The sequence below is a fragment of the Syngnathus typhle genome, linkage group LG6 (genome assembly GCF_033458585.1).
Source record: "Syngnathus typhle isolate RoL2023-S1 ecotype Sweden linkage group LG6, RoL_Styp_1.0, whole genome shotgun sequence".
In the NCBI taxonomy this organism is placed as follows: domain Eukaryota; kingdom Metazoa; phylum Chordata; class Actinopteri; order Syngnathiformes; family Syngnathidae; genus Syngnathus; species Syngnathus typhle.
In genome coordinates, this window is record NC_083743.1 from 15785549 (window position 1) to 15808758 (window position 23210).

Here is a 23210-nt window from a genome sequence, read left to right on the forward strand (position 1 = left end):
GTTAAGATGAAGCCACTAGCTGACTTAAATTATTTTTATGCATAATATTTTATATATATATGTATGTATATACGTATATATATACATATATGATGATGGAGTGTCCCGTCGAGCCGACAGATGAGTAGACTAGCAGTTATTTCCGTTTAGTGTGGCCCCCCATGTGGGAGCGTAGCCCTATCCCTGGGACACACGGTCTTCCACAAATACTGCAGGGGATTTTGTCCAGTGTTGACGAGAGGGAACCACATTTCCTGTGGTCTCCCTTTTCTTGGATGGCTTCTGTCCTTGCCTGGTCAAAGCTCTTGAGTCCTTGGGTGACCTGGTGTCTCCTCCACCTTTCCCTATCGGCAGCTGTGTCTTCCCAGTTTGTTGCATTGATGTTGCAGTTCTTGAGGTTGGCCTTCAGGGTGTCCCTAAATTGGAGACGGTGTCTTCCCAGGCCATGCTGTCCCTCCTTCAGCTGACCATACAGCAGCATCTTTGTCATGCGGCTATCGGACATACGGACAACATGACCTACCCACCGGAGCTGAGGCTTGATGGTCAGGCTTTCAACGCTGGGGAGGCTGCACTTCTGCAGGACCTCGAGGTTTGACACTTTGTCCTGCCACTTACATATTGAACGCAAGCACCTCTGGTGGAACCGTTCCAACTGCTGGGTGTGGCGAGGGTAGATGGTCCAAGTTTCACAGCCGTAGAGCAGAGCACTCAACACTACTGCTCTGTAGACAGCAATTTTTGTGTGAAGCTTTATACCATGGTTTTGCCACAGCCTCTTTGTCAGGCTTCCAAAAGATGAGCCAGCTTTGGAGATGCGCAGTGAGATCTCGCTGTCCAGAGATCCGTTGCTGAGGATTGTGCTGCCTAGGTAGCAGAACTTCTCCACAGTCTTGAGGTCCGTGTTGTCAATGGACACTGATGGTGGAAGGAGCACAGCAAGGGTCTGAGGTGAGGGGGGCGGTTGGAACATGGCCTCTGTCTTCCCCAGGCTTATAGTCACCCCAAAGCGCTTACGGGATTCTGCGAAGCGGTTCACAATGTGCTGGATGTCATCTGAAGTTGTAGCTGTCAGAGCACCGTCATCAGCAAAGAGGAATTCCCGCAGTAGAGCCTCAAACACGTTAGTCCTTGCCTGGAGCCTCCGCAAGTTGAAAAGTTTGCCACTGAAGCGGAACTGGATGTAGACACCTCGGTCACAGTCTGTGAACGCGTCCAACAGTATTGCAGAGAACAGGATGGAGAAGAGGGTTGGCGTCAGGACACATCCTTGCTTCACTCCGTTCCTGACGGGGAATGGCTCAGATGCTTCACCATTTTCTAGGACCCATATAAAGGTCAACTCTGGGCAGCCAAACTTGCCAAGGATCTGCTATAGGCCCTCGCGATTGACTATGTCAAAGGCCATGGTGAGGTTGACGAACACCATATAGAGACCCTTATTCTGCTCTCTGCACTTTTCTTGCAGCTGTCGGATGGCAAAGATCATTTCACAGGTACCTCTGCCTTGTCAAACCTGCACTTTTTATTAAAAAGACCGGCTTCCCATTAAAGGGTTCGATAAGCCGGGGTGAAGCGACTCGTCCGTCTCTGACCACCTGAGTTAAATTAATTCTAAAAGAATCAATATAATCTCTTTATGACGCCAATCCCTCTGAAGTCAAACGACGCTCGTGCTGAGTAACTTAAATTTGAGGCACGTCGTCAGAATAACCGCGGTATAATGATGGTTCCCTTCGATTGTTTGAGGCTTTTGTTATGTTACGGATATTTTTAGATGTCTTTGTTAAGACCTCAGGGATTCGTTGATTTACTAGAGCGCACTCGTCCTAGCTGAGCTCAAGGTAACTACTTCAAACCAGATCTCACAATTCCTGATGTTAAGGATTAAAGCTGCCTTCACTTTATCTTTTTAAAATGAATGGATTTAAAGAATGACTATGATAGGGAAATAAAGACATTTAAAAGTTCTAATTGCTGCATATAAAACCATGCTCAACATAGTTAATACGAAATAATCGATAACCGAAATAAGGATTAAGAAAAGGTTTAATGAAAATGCAGGAAAAAGTATTACAAGTCGAAAAAACAACAACACTCACCCACTCAGAACAAAAGAGGAGACTAAAGGTCTAAAATCCTTTTTGGTTGAACAAGTCGAGTGATCGGCTCTCCTTTGTTCCAAACTCCGAATTCTGTTTAAAAAAGAGGAAAGGTCTGTCCGTGAGGAGCGTAGCCAAAGCCGTAAAATTGGCGTCTTCCCCTTTCTGCCCGAAGCGGCTGTCACCTCTGCCTTCCTTGAAGCTGCATCGAGCACAACAAGGCAAACAGAGACTGGCGGGGAGGGCATCCATCTCAGGTAGACCGTTCCCTTACACCAGGGGTGTCAAACTCTTTTTTTTCGTGGGCCGCATTGTAATCATAGCTTCTTTCAGAGGGCCATTATTTGCAAACCATTTGATACTGTCGACCATAAGATCCTTAACGCTAAGCTAGAGAGATATGGAGTGAACGATTCTGCCCTGAAATGGTTCACAAACTATCTCGCCAACAGAGAACAATATGTATATATAAATGGTTGTTCTTCCAACAGATCTAAAATACTATTTGGGGTCCCGCAGGGCTCAATATTGGGTCCTCTATTATTTTTGGTGTACATAAATGATTTTTCCATGTCTTGTTCAAATTTTCTCCCTTTGTTATTTGCGGACGATACCAACCTCATTGCCACCCACGATGATTTCAATTTCCTCATTGCAAGTGTGAATACTGAGTTGCACGCTGTTACAAAATGGTTCAAAGTAAAAAAAAAGTCAAAGTCTGCTTTATTGTCAACGTCTTCACATGCCGAGACACACAAAGAGATCGAAATTACGTTTTCTCTATCCCACGGTGACAAGACATATTACACGATAGACATACAAGTAAACGACGCAATATAAAAAACAAGAAGGCACAAACAATAAATAATAAGAGTAATAATAAATAATAAATAAACAGATAACACAACAAATAAGAGCCAGTGTGCATACAGACAGTAAAAGTACAGGACGCTACGCAGAACGGGGAAGCGAGTTCAGGATCCTAACAGCCTGGAGTATGAAGCTGTTTGAGAGTCTGGTGGTGCGGGAGCGCAGGCTTCTGTACCTCTTCCCAGAGGGCAGAAGCTCGAACAAAGAGTGAGCGGGGTGACTCACATCACTCACAATCGTGGTCGCCTTACCGTAAAATACCGTAATTTTCGGACTATAAGTCGCACCGGAGTATAAGTCGCACCAGCCATAAAATGCCCAAAAAAGTGAAAAAAAAACATATATATGTATATAAGTCGCTCCTGAGTATAAGGCACCCCCCCACCCAAACTATGAAAAAAACCGCGACTTATAGTCCGAAAATTACGGTAAATTGTCACTCAATATAAAAAAATGTAACTTCATGATCTTCTGCAATATAAATAAATCTTACCCCAAAGAACAGACCAAAATTTACATAAACAATAACGAAATCCACCAGGTTACTAGCACCAAATTCCTAGGAGTTATAGTAGACAAACACTTAAACTGGTCTGAACACATTGATTTGGTTTGCAAAAGATCCATGAAAACGCTAGGTATTTTACGAAAAGTTTGTCCCTTGGTCCATCCTTCTGCTCATCTCACTCTATATTATAGCCTCCTGTTTCCTGTACTCAATTACTGCAACATAGTCTGGGCAGCCACATATCCAACATACCTCAACAAATTACTCATCATACAAAAGAAGTTCCTAAAAATGATCTCTTTCTCAAATAGATATGAACCATCGGCACCACTGTTTAGAAATTATTCACTACTGCCAATTGATAAAGTAAATATTCATCAAACCTGTTTACTCATCCATAAATATATATATAGGAAACACTGTCTTCCAGGCACTTTTCATAATTTCTTCGCATTTGTGTCTGATTTTCATTCTTATCCAACAAGACAGAAGGACAATCTCCACCCACCGTCCTGTCGAACATCACGCCATATATATGATGTCCACTTTAGAGGGCCCTCACTCTAGAATGAGCTACCAATCCATATCCGATCCATATCTTCACAGGCTGCTTTTAGAAAGCACCTGAAACAGCACCTTCACTACTTATGATCCTACCAGTCCATAATTACTCCACCGCACTCAGCTGATCCATACTAAGAACATCAACTTAAACCACAATTTATACTCTGATTCTTCCTTGTTTTGTTATTTTGTGTTTGCAGTTCTTCTGCTCCCTCTTAGCTATTCCTACCTGGTGTCTCTTTGATTGCTTCAACATCGCTAAGTGTCTATTTTGTTTCTCTTGTTTCTCATTTTGTATAGTGTATTTGTTTATGTATGTATGTATACATACACATTCGTATATATGCATATATAAATACGACGAATTAATATTTAGCTTGTTATGCTTTTGTTTATTCACTTTTTTCAAACACGAATGATATTTGACGACACAGCACTTTGTTTGTTTTGCACTTTGTTTGTACAGGAGTGGAGCTCCTTATAAGCCCTAGGCTTCGTCTCCCTCCTTGCACTGTTATTTGCTATAATAATATGTGCTAAACAATAAACTAAACTGAACTAAACTAATTTTATTTACTCACAGCTCTGTCCTGTCCAGCAGGTATGATTTTGGTACTTGCACTAATTTTAAGGTTTAATTTCCCACCCAATACACTTTTTTTTTACTGGCTAAGGTTTTATTGGATTGAGAGGATCTCGTGTTTAGAGAGTAGAACAAGCAGAGATCCTCAGAGAAGGGTTAATGGAGACAAACACTACTCAACACGGAAGTAACACAGCACTAATAGGTAGTGTTTTTGGAGAGGAATTATTGGCATTTTAACAAAAATCTCAAAAATCTATTTAGCATATTTCTGCAGTGAAATGTGGTATAAATGCGGTACTACATGAATGTGAACTACATGCAGTCTTGAATTCCTTTCACCAAACAAGGTACTTGTTTGTGCGGAAATACTTAATCTCCAGGCTCTGTTCAGTTATGTTTTAATTAGACTTGGAATAATAATGACAGCAATAGGTTTGCTGACAGTAACTTTACAATGTTGCCATGCTTACAAATTATGTATTCCTGGTTGTATTTTATCTTCTCCCTTTTGACCACAAAAGTAGAGCAATGAACTGATATGTTTTCTTAATAAGGCACTGGTGGCTAGTTTTGTATTGCTCAATGACTTTGACTTATTTCTTTGTTGTTGTTGTTTTTTGCTGCTCCACTACTGCAGTTGTCACCCCTCCAGCTATTAAACTCTTCTCCTTGGAAAACAAGAACGGAGCAAATGAAGCTTCTTGCTATTGATTCTTGCACTGCCTTATATTCTCCAGGGTTCATCTCCTTTCTAGTGCTTCTAATTACAGCTGCCAACTGCAACATCTTCCTTTATGAAATTTCCCCAAGGGCAAAGTCATAAACACTCCTTCAGTTGTGTTTGAATTCTTATGCCCATCTTCTCTTTGTGCAGCAACACTGAAATGTGCACGCGAGTTATTTCCAAAGAAAGACAGTACACAGAAAGCTTATTTAAAGTTTTAATAACATACCTTACATTTCTTTCTCAACACTGCCTGTGATGCGGCAGTAATACCGCAGCAACACGGAAGTAACACAGCACTAATAGGGCTGGATTAAAAAAAACATACTGGTAAAAGTCACTGAGACGCGGCGGTAACACAGCAGCAACACGGTAGAACAGCACTAACAGGGCTGGTTAAAAAAGCATACCAATAAAAGTAAAAAACTTCATCGTCTTCATCTTCGTCCTGTGAACTGAAGCCATCGAAGTCTTCCTCCTCAGTGTCCGATTGGAATAGCGTTAGATATCCTTCGCCACACACTTTCTCAGTCTCTCTTTCGTCGTCGCTTTTATGCATTTCTTATAGCATTTTCAATGATAAGGGTCTGTTCATGCTAATTTTATTAATGCACCAAGCGCTAAAGTACATTAAACTAGCGAGCGACACGTACAGCTCCAGAGTAAACGTAATCGGGAAATAAAGAAAAGGGTGACGCAACGCAATGTCATCAACATCGACTGCCTTTAACTTAAAAACAGCATCATATGCATTTCTTTTGTCCCCCATAATGACGGTTTGTGCATAAAAGCTTCCTTTCAGTCATGTCCGTCTTGATCTCGTTCTGTCTCCTGTCTCTTCTTTGTGTGAATTTTACGGGACTGTTTGCCTAGCGGATACACATGCGATCAACACACCACTTTTATCCCCAGTGACCGTGTCATATATCTCTCTGCCCAGCAAAGCGGTGCTGCACAACAGCGGTCCAAAGCCTTTTTACAAGTGTATAAAAGTGATCAAGTCATCACAAAAACCACGGAAAAAATCCTATAAAAGCCCCCCATAATGACGGTTTGTGTATAAAAGCTTCCTTTCAGTAATGTCCCTCTTGAGCTCGTTCTGTCTCTTCTTTGTGTGAATTATACGGCACTATTTGCCTGGTGGATACGGTCCACAGCCTTTTTACGAGTGTATAAAAGTTATCAAGTCATCACAAAAAATCACAGGAAAAATCCTATATAAGCCGCACCTGACTATAAACCACAGGGTTCAAATTTTGAGAAAAAAGTTGCAGCTTATAGTCCAAAATTTACGGAAACTAATGTGTACTTTTCTCATTTTTATTCAAAAGGGTATAGAAATATTTGATATTTTGGTGTTAAAATATGGCAAATGTGTTATTAGGCCAGTGGTGTCAAACAAATGGCCCGCGGGCCGGAACCAGCCCGCAAGGAGGTTCGATCAGGCCCGCGTTCGATCAGGCCCGCAGGATAGTTTGAAAGTGAAAAAATGCATAAAAGACACGGAATTAATATTTTGAATAATATGCATGCAATTCATGGATTATTTGCTATGGGGAAAATGTTTTGATCAGAGTAGAAGACAACATTGTCTTGATCAGAGAAGACAGACCCAACACAGCAGACGGTAGCAATGCGCCAATTGCTGCTTGTTACGACGTTGTTTCTACCCTGGTCTCTACCCCTCCCCTACACCCTTGTTAGCCAAAATGTCATTATCCAAACGGAGAACAGTACATACGGAGTGTAGAATTTTCAATGAAAAATGGACCAAGTCCTATTTATTTATAGAAATGCACGGAAAACCTTTGTGCTTGGGGTGTTTGCAACAAGTTTTGATATTGAAGAAATATAATATTCGACGCCACTACGAGACTCTTCACAGCGAAAAATTGGACAGCTTGCAAGGATAAGTGAGAAGAGATAAGATCAACGAATTGCAGGCGGGTCTGAGGAAACAGCAATCAACTTTCATCCATAGCCAACAAGTCAGTGAAGCAGCGGTAAAAGCCAGCTAACTAATTGCCAGCGAAGTAGCATTAGAATCAAAGCCGTATTCCGATGGTAACTTTGTTAAACGATGCATGATGAAGGCGGCTGAACTTGTATGTCCCGAGAAACGACAAGCTTTTGCTAATATTACCTTGACGAAGAATACTATAGCAGAGAGGATTTTGGACCTATCAGCCGATTTAGACAGCCAATTGAAACAGAGTCAAGTTATTTATTGCATTTTCCGTTGCAATCGACGAGAGCACTGACATCACAGACGTGGCACAACTGGCCTTATTTATTCGTGGAGTTGATGAGACATTCACTGTTACTGAAGAGTTTCTTGAGTTGGTGCCAATGATGGACACCACAACAGCCGAAGACATTTAAGACATTTGTCGAAGGAAATCTGAGGTGTTTCATGAAATGTTTTGTAAAAGGAATGTTCATTAAATTTCAACATTTTCCTAATGTTCTTGTGCTTGTGCTTCTTTACACTAAAAATAAAGGAAAGACATGAGATTCTGGTGATTTATAGCAGACTATGGTATCATTTTAACAGTCCGGCCCACTTGACATCTACCGAGGCTGCATGTGGCCCACAATGTGAAATGAGTTTGACACCCCTCCATTAGGCCCATAAGCACAGTTGGGCATTTCATGGATATCCTATTGTTTGTTTGCCTTTCATCCATACACTGCATAATATTGATTTCTACATGTGTGTACAGTAGTTGTTGGTTTGCATATGTTAACATGGAGTGATGGTTACACAATAAACAATGTTCATCATGTCAGGAAAAAAGATTGTCAGTTCTCAAGTGCATTAATAATGGCTTTACAATAAATATAAATGCTGGACATTCTCCTTTTTATTAGGCTCCTTTCAATCCACACAGCCTTCTAAAGTGCTGCCACCACTGCACAAATCAACTGTAACCTGAAATTTACAACCAGCCCCTCAATTCTGTCAAGTCACAAAAAGTAACATGGAGTGATGCGTTTTACTGTTAGCAATAATACTGTAATTGCCCATAAGCAGGCGTGTATGATTCTTTCCAGTTTTATCTTTGGTAACATTCAATAGTTGCCTTTAAATTCATGCATTTTGTGGTTTGGCAGACTGTATTTTTGCCTTCTTCTTTCATACACTTATTTTTCCTAAGGATTGCATAGCCCCACTTAGTTAGGGTGTCAATCTTGATAAGAGGTATTTTTCCCAATTTCATCAAAAACAATGTTTGAATTCAAATGTAATAATCTTTGCTACTGCCTTTGTATAAAGCCATTTTCTACCTCTTCCTCAATAAAAGAGAGAACAGATAAACAAAATCTACACAGTTGTGGACGGGCAACAAAAAAAAAAAAACTCTAGCTAGAGTTCAGATGATTCTGAATGTATTCCCTTTACATATGGATGCAGGCCACTGTGCTCATTCAAAACAGCCTCAAAAAAGATCCGTGTTGTCAGAGCAATCCTGTCTTGAAGGTCTGCAACTTTTCCTTTCAATACGTGCTTTATTTTGTGCTCCAACTTACACTGTCAACTGTGGGACATTATATAGAAAGACCTGAGTGAATTCTCATCACCACCCACTGACTCTTTACCCAGTTTGTGATATTTAGTTGGACCTCACTGATAAATTGTTCCTGACAGCTGATTTGTTTGATGTCAGTAGTGACTGAAGCATTGGTAATGCGGTGCGCAGGAGGAGGAGCCTAAGAGCTTACTTTTCCGTTATTGCCTCACCTGCATGGGCTATACTTCTTTATTTCTTTTTTCATTTGTCAATGATAGGTTGATCTCTTCATGTCTACCTAAAGTATGTGCAACCCAAAGTTGATAATAAAAATGTATTAAACATTTTGGCATGGTTCTCAAATGAGCAGAGGCGGTTGTGCTCATTTTCCTGACCCACCGACCTCATGGTTAAACTTAGACTCACGGCACGTCAGGTTAAGGTTACCGTATTTTTCGCACCAAAAGGCGCACTGGATTATAAGGCACACCCTCATTGAATTTTTTATTTTAGAAATTATTTCATATATAGGGTGCACCGGATTAAAAGGCGCATAAAATAGAAGCTATACTGCAACAAACTGAGGTTGACTAGGGTTGCGGTATGCATCCACTAGCCAATAACCAATGAGCCCTCTGTGAACAATCGCGTTTCTCAAACAATCTCCTATAAAATGATCAGAACTGACTAAAGTTCGATCTAACACTGGTACTGCTTACCTATGTTTCCCTTCCATATCGATCCGTAAATTTACTCAAAACATTAACAAAGCAGCCTATTTTGACATGAAATAGCCTTGTGCGTGTAGCAGCTATTATTATAGCATTAGCCACCCGCAAACTCCCATGAGCCTCAGCTCGCAAACCCCCTTGAGCCTCAGCAAAGTGTAAACAATCACGTTTCTCAAACGATCTCCAATGAAATTATCGGAACTGACTAAAGTTCGATCTAACACATTGGTACTGCTTACCTATGTTTCCTTTCCATATCAACCCGTAAATGTACTCGAAACATTAACGGAGCAGCCGATTTTGAAATGAAATAGCCTCGCGGGTACAACGGCTATTCGGTGAAGCCCCCTGACCACAGTTGCCGTAATGTTGGGAAGCGATGCGACCTTGTAATTTACTAGTCGTACTACATAAAACGTACTGAAACATTTTGGCAGAGCACTGTGTACAACCAGTATGGATCAACAAATTCATCAATTGATCCATACATAAGGCGCTCTGCATTAACAGGCGCACTGTGTATTTTTTTAGTAAAATGTAGGTTTTTAAGTGCGCCTAATAATGCGGAAAATACGGTAATTACTAATTTACAGCTGTCATTTTAAAATAAGTGAATAAACATTTTTTTTTCTCCTTTTATTTCCAAATTACAACACAATTATACCAGGTCTACACAATGGCAGCTTAGTAAAACAATGGAATTTACTGTTTTATAAAAATATATATTAAATTCATATTTAACACAACTGAATTACATGGCCCCTTCAAAAAAATAAGTTCTAACATGCAGTCCGAACTCTGTGATCAGCTAGCTTACTTAACAAAGTTTTCTAGGGCAGAGGTCCAGTGGCCAATTTTCACGTAAAGACATGTTTTGACTGACTGTCGAAGCTGTGGTGCAACGACATGGAGCCGATGGCAAATATGAACATTAGTGGCGAGCCAGCCTGGCCCTGCCTACCGTCACAACCATTCTTTTTAGGGTAGTATGCAACCTGCCGCAAGGGTCAATGTAGCAGTACGTTGTTTTTGTTTTCATGCACTTGAATGTGTCAAACTGTACAATGTGGAGTTATTAATGTTACGGCACTTTCATTTGTTCAGCTGTACAGTGTGCGTCATTAATGTTAATGCACCTGCAAACTGTACAGTGTTTACATTTGCAAGGCGCCAGTGAGGTTTGCAAAATTAAGTTGCTATTAACTTCAATGTCAGAAATTAGTGCACTGTTAGTGGTGTACCCAAAACTAGTCATGAATGTTCATGACAGGAACTTTAATTTCTTAAGCTGTACAGCATTTACATTCACATGGCTTGGAGGAAGTGACACACTATGCAGATGTACATGTTCGTAGATTGTGCCAAGTTTAAATTTGCATTAAATAAATGGACAATTGTACAGTTTCCCTTTTATGGGTACAGTCAAACGTCAGTTTTCAACCACAATCCATTCCAGAAAGCGGTTCAAGAAGTGAATCGGTTGAATTCTGAATTTATTTTTCCCATTACAAATAATGGAAAAAAAAAATCCGTTCCAAGACTAAAAAAAGAAATCGCCTTTTTAAAGCATTTTTCTCATTTGCGCATTTTTGTCCGATCGAGCAACTGCAGCGCACCACCGAACGCGCAACCGTAGCGCGCCGCACAACCGCATCGCGCTAGTTGCATTATTGTGACAGAGCCGTCGCTGAAATCTAGAAAATATTTTTCAAGTCCTGATGTACTTTCCAAAATTTAAGTGGACCTCAGTGTGCAGGGGGCTTAATTTGGTCCGATCGCGCAACCGCAGCGCGCCGGGCACTCACTGTCACATTGCTTTAAGAGCGTCTTTGTGTTTTAGGATGGCTTTACTGCTCCCACTTGCTTTCTTTGGAGGCATGATTAGGGGTTAATACAATCCTCAAAGTAACGAAAATACAATAACGAACGGAGTCAGTCGGCATCCGGGCCGCGCGGTTGGGGTTTTTCGGGTCCTTTCGGCTCATCTCGCAAGGTTCGACCTCCGAATTTTGTTCGACAACCGAAGCAAAAAAATCTCGTATTTTTTGTTTGAATTCCGACTGACTTCGAGTCAAACAAAGGTTTTACTGTATTTTCTTTTTGAGAGACACACATCGTGATTTATCGTTTTAAAAAATAATCTGACTGTATATTGTGGATATCGTCGATATTGTGTATCGCATTATTGTTGTATCATGGGATAGTGTCACAATATTGAATCGTGAGTTACCCGTATTGTGTCCCACCGAGATACATATATATGGATATATATAGATATATTGGTTAGCACGTCCGCCTCATAGTTGAAAGGTGCAGGGTTTGTTTCTGGCTCCAGCCTATCTGTGTGGTGTGTTGGATTTGGTTCACAATTTAGGAAACGCACTATCCCTGCCTCACGGCAAAAGCCAAACCCAATCAGTGCCGGCTCTACGCAGGGGCAAAAGGGGGCAACGCCCCCTCAAACAGATGTCCTGCCCCCTCGAATCAAACTTATAGAAGTGAAAAATCCGCTGATAGAAACACACGTTAATCAGCCCCCTCTTCTCTCATGTTGGTGCAGTGTGTGTCCTCACACAGCCTGCTGTCAGGACTCCGCGCCCCTCCGTAAACATCCAATCACTGTGAGTATGCAAATGAGGCAAGACGCAGCCAGAGAGTGTCAAGTCACAGTCAGCGCGGTAGGAGTTGGAAGAAGCAGTAAAAACTCCACCAAACTCGTTGTAATGACCCGTGATATAACTAATGATTAACGACAACTCAAACAATAGTTAATATAACATTCATATTATATGTTCCCCCCCCCTGAGAGATTGCCACCTTATTGTGGTCAGGGGGTTTGCGTGCCTCAGTGACCCTAAGAGCAATACCAGCAGAAGCTTTAATCCAGAGGCGTAGCCAAGCCGGGGCGAGCCGGGGCGGCGCCCCGGTTCGGAATCCGTGCGCCCCGGTTGAAAAAAATCGAGCTTTTTCGATTCTTTATTTTCATGCCGTTTTTTTATTTCGGTTCTGCGCGAATGTGCTTGCGCTATTCTATGTACGCGATGTTATCCTTTCACCGTTTGCCTCCCCGACCCGGATGCCGATCAGCGAACGGCGTGGGTGATGTTAGATTTTCTGCCCCGACTGGAGAAATTCCTGGCTACGCCTCTGCTTTAATCTTCAGGTGGGACACCCAAGCTAGACAGGTCTTAGTGTAGAGGCCTGACAGAGTGCAATCCACTTCTCCAGGTTGAGATCTGGACACACAGCTAACAACTGCCGTGAAGAAAACACTAACAGTGTTAAAAATGTGTAAAAAAAAAAGAACGTGCCCCCTTCACATTTCTGACTGCCCCCTCTTATGTGCATTCCTAGAACCGGCCCTGGAGCCAATCACCTGTTATCCAATTTACTCCCTGCATGTTCGTTTTCTTTTGCAATGTAAGGAAAAGACTGAGACACCAAAACAAAATTTAGACTTACACAGGTTGGTTGAGTTCAATCACAATTCTTGTTAAGAAAGCTCTGTTTTCAGGAAAGTACAAAACAGCGCTGGGCCTTTCCTGCCACCATGCTCAAGAGCAGAAAGTCTCCATTCAGAAAAGGCAACGTTCAAGGTTCTTTGCTCAGCTTATATTCAGTTGCACATGCCGGTGTGAGCCGAGTTTGATGGGTGATGAGTCTTTGGGGTGGGGCAAGTTCGCAGGAGAGTTGGATTCCATGGGAGTGGGTGCTGATTTGGTGAGAGCTGGTTCCGTGGGGTTGGGTGCTGGTTATGGGCGATTCGATGTGTGTGGGGGCTGTTGTTTTCCTTTCCGTCTTTCAGCCTTGACGATCATCTTTGGCCGGGTTATTGGCTGTCTCCCTCTGGCACCTGCTGGTTTTATCTCCAAGTGACCTTCCTGTAAACATTCTCCTCCATTCTTGCACGTGCACCCACCTCACCCACGGTTGCCCCTTGTCCCTTCATTATCTTTCTAATTTTGTCACTTTGTACGGACTTATGTGAAGTTTTACCACTTACCATGCATTTGTTTGTTTGTTCTTTTGACACTCCATGTACTTGTTTGCATTGTCACATTCTTAGTTTAACTATGCTTCTGATCGTATTTTTAATTATTAGTCAAAACATTTTTTTTCTGTCCAGTACATACAATAGTAATCCAAGGCTAATAGTAATCCAAGGCTGGCGTCTAGCAATAGGCAAAATGCGACGTCACTTCAAGCATTAATCAAGACATAAGATATAGACAAGTACAAAACATTCTTAGACACCTTGGGCCGTGTCCATGAATTAGAATAACATCAGGGATGCATTAAACAGTTTCTTAAGGGTCATTAAGCTATTCAGGCAATGTATCAAAAAACATTTGTTATTTCAAAGTGCACAGAAATACATATCAGATCATGAAGTTATAAAATCTTTTGTCATTACCATATATAAAAATGTCTAGTTATTTCTTCTTTATTGGTTTGGTGTGCAGGTATAATTATATGCTTAAAATATTTCTTTTATTGATTTAATATGTGGATATACTTGTCTGCTTATGTACTTTATTCAATGAGGTTTGAACATATCTGTTTTTGTAGCTAGGCAGGACTTCTTGTATTTCGACACCATTCCTTCAGGTGTTTATATGTTCTTGTGCCTGTGCCCAGTTACCTCCCACATTCCCAAAACATAAATGTATATAATCCATCCAGCATCAAGTCTACTTTCGTATTGTAGAGTTTTGACCCTTTGCTTTTCTCCTATATCTACCCCTCTATCTCTTGACAGGTTTTGGATTTGTAACATTTGAAAACGAAGATCTAGCGGAGAAAGTCTGTGACATCCATTATCATGAAATAAATAATAAAATGGTGAGTGGCTCCTGTAGTACTTATATTGTGTTTGATTAATCTAGTGTGGCAGCAAATTGACAGCACAAGTTGAATCACACACACATTTGTTATGCTTCTGTAGTATAATGCAAGTAAGGGTCTCCCACTCAAAGCAGGCATTTTGTTTTGGAATTGTTTATGACACTGAAGCTGACAAATATTTTCTCTTGTGAAATCATGAGTCTGTATTACATTTATGATGGCCACTTTCTAATAAACAAATAAATTGTTGAAAGTATACACAATGATGTAGTAGTGCAATGGCAAGTTCTTCCGTTGCAGTTATACGTCAATGAGGCAGCCTGGCGCCCTGGACTTTTAGCTCAGCGGTTAGTTCTCTGCGGTTCCAAGCTGGGGATGCGGGTACGATGCCCAAGTAGTGTGTGATTACTTTTCTTTTTTTCTGCAGTCAGGAAAGGCGGACTCGGGCTTGAGCTGCGACCATCCTAATTTTGACGAAATGACAAACACAGCTAGGATTGGCTGGGGAAAATGTACTTACATTCCACAATGGTGCACAAAGCGCAAATGTTGGCAGTGTGTACTGCAATATAATGACTTGATGACCACTGAACAACGACTATATATGACTAAAACGGATTCGTCTAAAGAGGTTAAGCAGGATATCAAAGCTCCCCCACAGTTTCTTTCAAGCAAAAAGAGAAGTTACCACCAAGGACCACTCAAAATTTCTCTACTGAAACCACGTGACTTATGTATATCCTAATTCTTTGACCTTGGGATAATTAGTCAACCGCATTTTATCAGTATCAACCTCTAATGAAGTGATGACATTTACACCTCCCGTCTCACCCGCAAGGCGACCGCGATTGTGAGTGATGTGAGTCACCCCGCTCACTCTTTGTTTGATCTTCTGCCCTCTGGGAATTGGTACAGGAGCCTGCCCTCCCGCACCACCAGACTCACCAACAGCTTCATACTCCTGGCTGTTAGGATCCTGAACTCTCTCCCCCCTTCTGCGTAGCGTCCTGTACTTTTGCGCTATATTCTGACTGTCTGCTGTCTGCACACTTGCTCCATTTTTGCTAATCTTATTTATTATGTTATTTGTTTACCGTAATTTTCTATAAGTCGCGTTTTTTTTTCATAGTTTGGGTGGGGGGGCGACTTATACTCAGGAGCGACTTATATATATATGTTTGTTTTTTTAATTTTTTACTTGATCATTAACACATCACTTACCGTATTTTCCGCCCTAAAAGGGCACCTAAAAACCTAAATTTTTATCAAAAGTCAACAGTGCGCCTTATAGTCCGGTGCGCCTTATATATGGATCAAGTGATGAATTTGTTGATCCATACTGGTTGTACACAGTGCTCTGCCAAAATGTTTTAGTACGTTTTAGTACGACTAGTAAATTACAAGGTCGCATCGCTTCCCAGCATTACGGTAACTGTAGTCAGGGGGCGTCACCGAATAGCTGTTGTACCCGCGAGGCTATTTCATTTTATAGGAGCTCGTTTGAGAGACGCGATTGTTTACACTTTGCTGAGGCTCATGGGAGATTGCGAGCTGAGGGTCGTGGGTTTTTGCGGATGGCTAATGCTATAACGATAGCTGCTATACGCGCGAGGCTATTTCATGTCAAAATAGGCTGCTCTGTTAATGTTTCAAGTAAATCTACGGATCGATATGGAAGGGAAACATAGGTAAGTAGTACCAATGCGTTAGATCGAACTTTAGTCAGTTCTGATCATTTTATAGGAGCTGGTTTGAGAGACGCGATTGTTTACACTTTGCTGAGGCTCATGGGAGATTGCGAGCTGAGGGTCGTGGGTTTTTGCGGATGGCTAATGCTATAACGATAGCTGCTATACGCGCGAGGCTATTTCATGTCAAAATAGGCTGCTCTGTTAATGTTTCGAGTAAATCTACGGATCGATATGGAAGGGAAACATAGGTAAGTAGTACCAATGCGTTAGATCGAACTTTAGTCAGTTCTGATCATTTTATAGGAGCTGGTTTGAGAGACGCGATTGTTTACACTTTGCTGAGGCTCATGGGAGATTGCGAGCTGAGGGTCATGGGTTTTTGCGGATGGCGAATGCTATAACGATAGCTGCTATACGCACGAGTCTATTTCATGTCAAAATAGGCCGCTCTGTTCATGTTTTGAGTAAATCTACGGATCGATATGGAAGGGAAACATAGGTAAGTAGTACCAATGCGTTAGATCGAACTTTAGTCAGTTCTGATCATTTTATAGGAGCTCGATTGAGAGACGCGATTGTTTACACTTTGCTGAGGCTCATGGGAGATTGCGAGCTGAGGATCATGGGTTTTTGCGGATGGCTAATGCTATAACGATAGCTGCTATACGCGCGAGGCTATTTCATGTCAAAATAGGCTGCTCTGTTAATGTTTCGAGTAAATCTACGGATCGATATGGAAGGGAAACATAGGTAAGTAGTACCAATGCGTTAGATCGAACTTTAGTCAGTTCTGATCATTTTAAAGGAGCTCGTTTGAGAGACGCGATTGTTTACACTTTGCTGAGGCTCATGGGAGATTGCGAGCTGAGGGTCATGGGTTTTTGCGGATGGCTAATGCTATAACAATAGCTGCTATACGCGCGAGGCTATTTCATGTCAAATTAGGCTTCTCTGTTGATGTTTCGAGTAAATCTACGGATCGATATGGAAGGGAAACATAGGTAAGTAGTACCAATGCGTTAGATCGAACTTTAGTCAGTTCTGATCATTTTATAGGACCTCGTTTGAGAGACGCGATTGTTTACACTTTGCTGAGGCTCATGGGAGATTGCGAGCTGAGGGTCATGGGTTTTTGCGGATGGCTAATGCTATAACGATAGCTGCTATACGCGTGAGGCTATTTCATGTCAAAATAGGCTGCTCTGTTAATGTTTCGAGTAAATCTACGGATCGATATGGAAGGGAAACATAGGTAAGTAGTACCAATGCGTTAGATCGAACTTTAGTCAGTTCTGATCATTTTAAAGGAGCTCGTTTGAGAGACGCGATTGTTTACACTTTGCTGAGGCTCATGGGAGATTGCGAGCTGAGGGTCATGGGTTTTTGCGGATGGCTAATGCTATAACAATAGCTGCTATACGCGCGAGGCTATTTCATGTCAAATTAGGCTTCTCTGTTGATGTTTCGAGTAAATCTACGGATCGATATGGAAGGGAAACATAGGTAAGTAGTACCAATGCGTTAGATCGAACTTTAGTCAGTTCTGATCATTTTATAGGACCTCGTTTGAGAGACGCGATTGTTTACACTTTGCTGAGGCTCATGGGAGATTGCGAGCTGAGGGTCATGGGTTTTTGCGGATGGCTAATGCTATAACGATAGCTGCTATACGCGCGAGGCTATTTCATGTCAAAATAGGCTGCTCTGTTCATGTTTCGAGTAAATCTACGGATCGATATGGAAGGGAAACATAGGTAAGTAGTACCAATGCGTTAGATTGAACTTTAGTCAGTTCCAATCATTGTATAGGAGATCGTTAGAGAAACGCGATTGTTTACAGAGGGCTCGTTGGTTATTGGCTAGTGGGTGCATACCGCAACCCTAGTCAACCTCAGTTTGTTGCAGTAAAGCTTCTATTTTATGCGCCTTATAGGCCGGTGCGCCTTATATATAGACAAAGTTTTAAAATGGGCCGTTCATTGAAGGTGCGCCTTATACCCCGGTGCATAGAATATAAAAAAATGAATACGCTTAAAGACGGTTAAAGAGGGTTTACATGTATCATTTGTAGAAAAATGAACACAAGAATTCTTTCTGGATTGGTTAGAATGTTTGCGGTGTTAATTGTTTTCGTCTCTCATTTCTAACATTGCAAAGTAGCACTTATTTGGTTCTACAGTATTTGTACTTAGGATATTCTTTTCAAGAAAGTTGAAAATCTCATGTACTACATGTAATGTAAATTGTCCGAGGCTTTCGGAAGTTGCTAAATAACTAATAGTTTGGGTAGTTTTACTGAAGCTTTCATTTTTCATTTCTATTTTTATAGTGCCATAATCACTCATTGTATTTGCTTCACAGGTAGAATGCAAAAAAGCCCAACCAAAAGAAGTAATGTACCCACCTGGGACACGGGGTCGGGTCAGAGGTCTGCAGTATACAATGAATGCTTTCATGCTTGGTTTGGGTATGCTGAGTAAGTAAAATATTCCATTTCAGTGTGGCATGCATACATGCATTTTAGACGCATGTATACGCCTGCATTTTTAATATATCACTAGCCAAGGAAACCCGTTGAAGTCTGCTTGCCAAAGTAACATGTTTTAAAGTTACTGAACTGAGCATTTGTGGTTTCAAAATATTTCAGCCTTGTTCTATTAGTTTTGGTGAGAGCGATTGCGCTTCGAACTGATAATTTGACCCAAGAAACCGACCTTGGAATATATGCTATTGGAACAATAAAAATCTAGTTTTAACCCCAACATCAACGGCATGTTTGACGTCTAAACGCAAAAACACGCACAAACTTATTGTGGACGTTATCAGGCGCTGCAGCCCAGAACTACGACAAAAACTCGACACTTTGGATTGAAGTGCCATTGCTGTTGTTGAAGATCTCATAAGAATCCTGGGTCCACTCAAAACTGCTACCACTGCTCTATTGTGTCGCACTTTTTGTGTCATTCAAGAGTATGATTCAGAAGGCCATAGATGGCTTGAAGTGGTGCCCAGAAGTAACGTCACTAGTTATTTTTTGCATTAATGCTTACTTTTTTTGTTTAATGTTTGACACTAAAAGCAATTGTATGTATTTTGTTCAACTATTCAGTAAGAGGGAAGATCTCAGCTGCTAACTGTTCTTGAAGCAGCATTTGAAAATCAGCGCTTAAAATGGAATGTATTGTTTGTTAAAATATTCAGTAAAAAAAAAAAACTGAGCCGCAGAAGTGATTGAAGTAGCTTTTGAAAAACAAGCCTGTAACAAAAGTGACTCCTGTTTGTGTTCACATTGGCACTTTAAAGCTAGAACATTAATTCTCTTGTGGTCTGCTCAGTAAAGAAAACATTTTGAAAACTGTAGAAATGTTGATAGACATTATTTTATATTCAATCTCATGAGACATCTCGTTTCGCAGGATTTGTGTCTCGTCTCATCTCTATCATCCAATTATGCTTTGCACCCAGACAACTGGCTTGAGTCTCCTTTATTAAAATACAGAAAGGCTTTCTCAATCACGCTACAAGGGTACCTTCTGAGGGGAAATATTTATGCATTCCACAGTCACAAGTCTGTGTCTGTTTGCCCCCCTTGCACTTGTCAATAATAACACAAGAGAGATTAAACTGCAAAATGATTAGAACTGGCAAGAATTCCTACCTTGTACGGCTGTGTTTTGCAGTGTCACACCGATCATAGAGCAGTCAGCACTAATGTCCTTTTTCTTCCAAATCCTGCTGACAACACCAAATATTGTGTAAAATAATCACACATGAAACCTTGCCTGTTAGAGTTGGGAGTTTCTTCTTTTCCTGATTGGCACGGTTTATTTATCTTATCTAATGTGCAAGGATAGCATCTACGGCTAGCACCAGACAGTAGTCACGCTTGAGCCTACAACAGTCACCCTTGCGCCAGTTAGTCTTGTTCCAGTCATATATAGTGGGTTGCCAAATGGCCTTGTCCAGCTTGAGCACGCCTATCTTCATTCATTTTCCTATTTCTATATTAGGAAAATGAATGAAGATAGACGAATGAATACGTACTTGGGATTGAACATCTGCAATTCAAGAGATGAAAGTACCGTTTTTTTCCATGTATAATGCGCCCCCATGTATAATACGCACCCTATAAATGGCATGTTGATGCTGGAAAAAAGCCTGCACCCAAATTTTGACTCCTACTTAAGTCCGTAAACGTAAATTTTTTTCAGAAAAAAGATCATCTTTGGGAACAACCGGATGTTATTCTGCTGGTCAGTATCACTGCGCATGCGCTAGCAAACTCAATAGCAAAGAAATGTTTCAGATTTGTGTAGGGTACATTGTGACAGCAAACGAGCAGGTGATCGAGCAAGCGTCTGATACGAGAGCATTGTGTTCGTATGGAGCGCGTTTGAAGTGAACAGCAGAGAAGAAAGCGCATCTGTAATGGCAGCCTCCGTATCATATCCGGATTAAAAAAAAATATATATATATATATATATATATATATATATATTTTTTTTGTACCCATGTATAATGCACCCTAGATTTTAGGACAATAAATTACCGTTTTTTTCCGTGTATAATGCGCAAAATGTAACTAATTTATTGTCCTAAAATCTGGGATGCGCATTATACATGGGTACAAAAACTTTTAAATTTTTTTTTTTTTTTAATCTTTTTTTTCAAGTCATGGTACAACAAAACCAACAACAGGACTGACCGACAAAGACTTGGAACAAAAAGACAGGGTGACATTACCAAAGACAGGAACAGAAACACTTTCGTCTCTGCTGTTCACTTCAAACACGCTCCATACGACCGCAATGCTCTCGTATCAGACGCTTGCTCGATCACCTGCTCGTTTGCTGTCACAATGTACCCTACACAAATCCAAAACATTTGTTGCGGCTCCGAGTCACGACGAGGGGCAAGTTTTGGTTTCCAAGGGTGTTTTTATTCCTCTTCAACGTCTCTCCCATACAGAGGCGCCTTTTTCACGTCCGCACGCTCTTTTCACATGTCCGCATTGAACGCGGTGGTGCCTTCACGGGCAGTCGGAGAAATCAACGCCAACAAAAAAAATACATCCAGCCTAGTTAAGACCATACCAAAGACTATAAAAATGGGACTGATTTCCTCCCTGCGTGTGTGACGATCATTGGGAATAAAAAAAAAAAAAAAAAAAAATTAAAAAAATAAATTAAAATTTTTTTTTTAATAAAATTGGGTGCGTATTATACATGGGTACAGGCTTTTTTCCAGCATCAACATGCCATTTTTAGGGTGCGTATTATACATGGGGGCGCATTATACACGGAAAAAAACGGTAGTTAAATTTTGCGCATTATACATGGAAAAAAAACGGTATGTCCCTGGGATTGAATGAGTTAAAAGGACTATTTCTGACTATTTAATCATACTACAAAAAATCATATGGAGCAGTAATGTGGTTGTCAGTGCTTCTTGAAGTGGAACCACTTAGGATAAGGGAAGAAAGATTAGTGACATACATGGACAGCATATGAATGTGGAAAAGCTGAAGCTAGGAAGAGAGAGGAGCTTGGGGCATCCTCAGAGATCACGCCCAGTCAAGCCCTTAAGTAAGCGATAACCCAGGTCTACCTGAATCAGCCCCAACGATAACATTTATCAAGAAGGTAGCTTTTAGTCTCTTAAATAGTGATAGGGTATATGCCTCCTGAAAAAAATCCGGAAGACAGTTCCACAGGAGGCGAGATTGATAACTGATTCTGCTTTTGGAGATTCTAGAAACTTCTGAATCATTGTATTCTAGTCAACATTAATTCAACTCAAATTGTAATTACTCAAGTTGTAAATGTTGTGAATAGGCCGCAAAGTAGACCGGGCCTTCTCATGGCCAAGACCACCAAGGTACAGGCCGACACACTATGTTGGTTTCTCACCAAACAAAGCACCATGGAATGGGAACATTTTGCTTCAACATGGGTTTGCGAAATCCTTTAGGAACAAACACACAGTGATGAGGAGACTTACATTGTCACCTAAGAAGCTCTCCCAGACCTCGGGTTATGTTTTAAAACTGCCCTGGACTAGACAGTGTTGTGTCTTTCCAGCTTTGAAGATGCAAAACACCTCATAAACCTCTTGAACCACTGACATCCACACAGCAAGGGTCAACACCAACCAATGTGGATGGCATCACGCTGTCGTCTGCTGCTGGCAATTAATATGTATATTACATATTCTCATTCAATTAGCAGTACTCCTCTACTGTACCCTATTTATATCCATCCATCCATCCATCCATCCATCCATCCATCCATCCATCCATCCATCCATCCATCCATCCATCCATCCATCCATCCATCCATCCACCCACCCATCCATCCATCCATCCATCCATCCATCCATCCATCCATCCATCCATCCATCCATCCATCGATTTTCTATACCGCTTGTCCCCACGGGGGTTGCAGGCATTCTGGAGCCTATCCCAGCAGTCACCAGGCAGTAGGCGGATGACACCCTGAATTGGGTGCCAGCCAGTCGCAGGGCACACAGAGACGAACAACCAACCGCACTCGCACTCACACCTAGGGGCAATTTGGATTGCTCAATCGTTCTACCAAGCATGTTTTGAGATGTGGGAAGAAACTGGAGTGCCCGGAAAAAAAACACGCAGGCATGGGGAGAACATGCAAACTCCACACAGTGAGGGCCGGAGGTGGAATTGAATCCGCACCCTCCCAACTGTGAGGCGGACGTGCTACCCAGTGCGCTATCGTGCCACACCCTATTTATATTATACTCAATCTTCTGCTTTTCAGTGGATGTTATAATCTGTATTTGAGCTGTTTTAGCATTGAGTTGGGTTTGTAAATCTTCATGTCATCATGTTGCATATTTTGATGACATTTGTCTTGCATTGACAGTTTTATCTAGTCCACAGGTGTCAAACTCAAGGCCCGGGGGCCAGATACGGCCCGCCACATCATTTTATGTGGCCCGCAAAGACAAATTGTGCATCAAATTTGTGTCATTACTGGAATTGCAAATTGTCTTTACTTTTAATAATATCTGTTTTTTTTTTATATTTAACCAGTTTTTACT

At 41.3% G+C, this 23210-nt stretch overlaps 1 protein-coding gene and 1 long non-coding RNA gene across 2 annotated transcripts in view; one reads left to right on the forward strand and one right to left on the reverse strand.

Moving 5' to 3' along the window:
* Positions 1–23210, forward strand: part of msi2b (musashi RNA-binding protein 2b) — a 139806-nt gene that overhangs the window by 67682 nt on the left and 48914 nt on the right. Inside the window, exons 9-10 of the mRNA XM_061281951.1 lie at positions 14357–14439; positions 18495–18609. Coding sequence (XP_061137935.1) covers positions 14357–14439; positions 18495–18609 — 198 coding nt within the window. The remainder of the gene's footprint in view (positions 1–14356; positions 14440–18494; positions 18610–23210) is intronic.
* Positions 14580–19910, reverse strand: LOC133156150 (uncharacterized). The gene is made up of 2 exons (XR_009714795.1): positions 19792–19910; positions 14580–14906 (listed from the first exon to the last, which is right to left on the reverse strand). It is a non-coding gene; the product is annotated as an uncharacterized LOC133156150 (long non-coding RNA).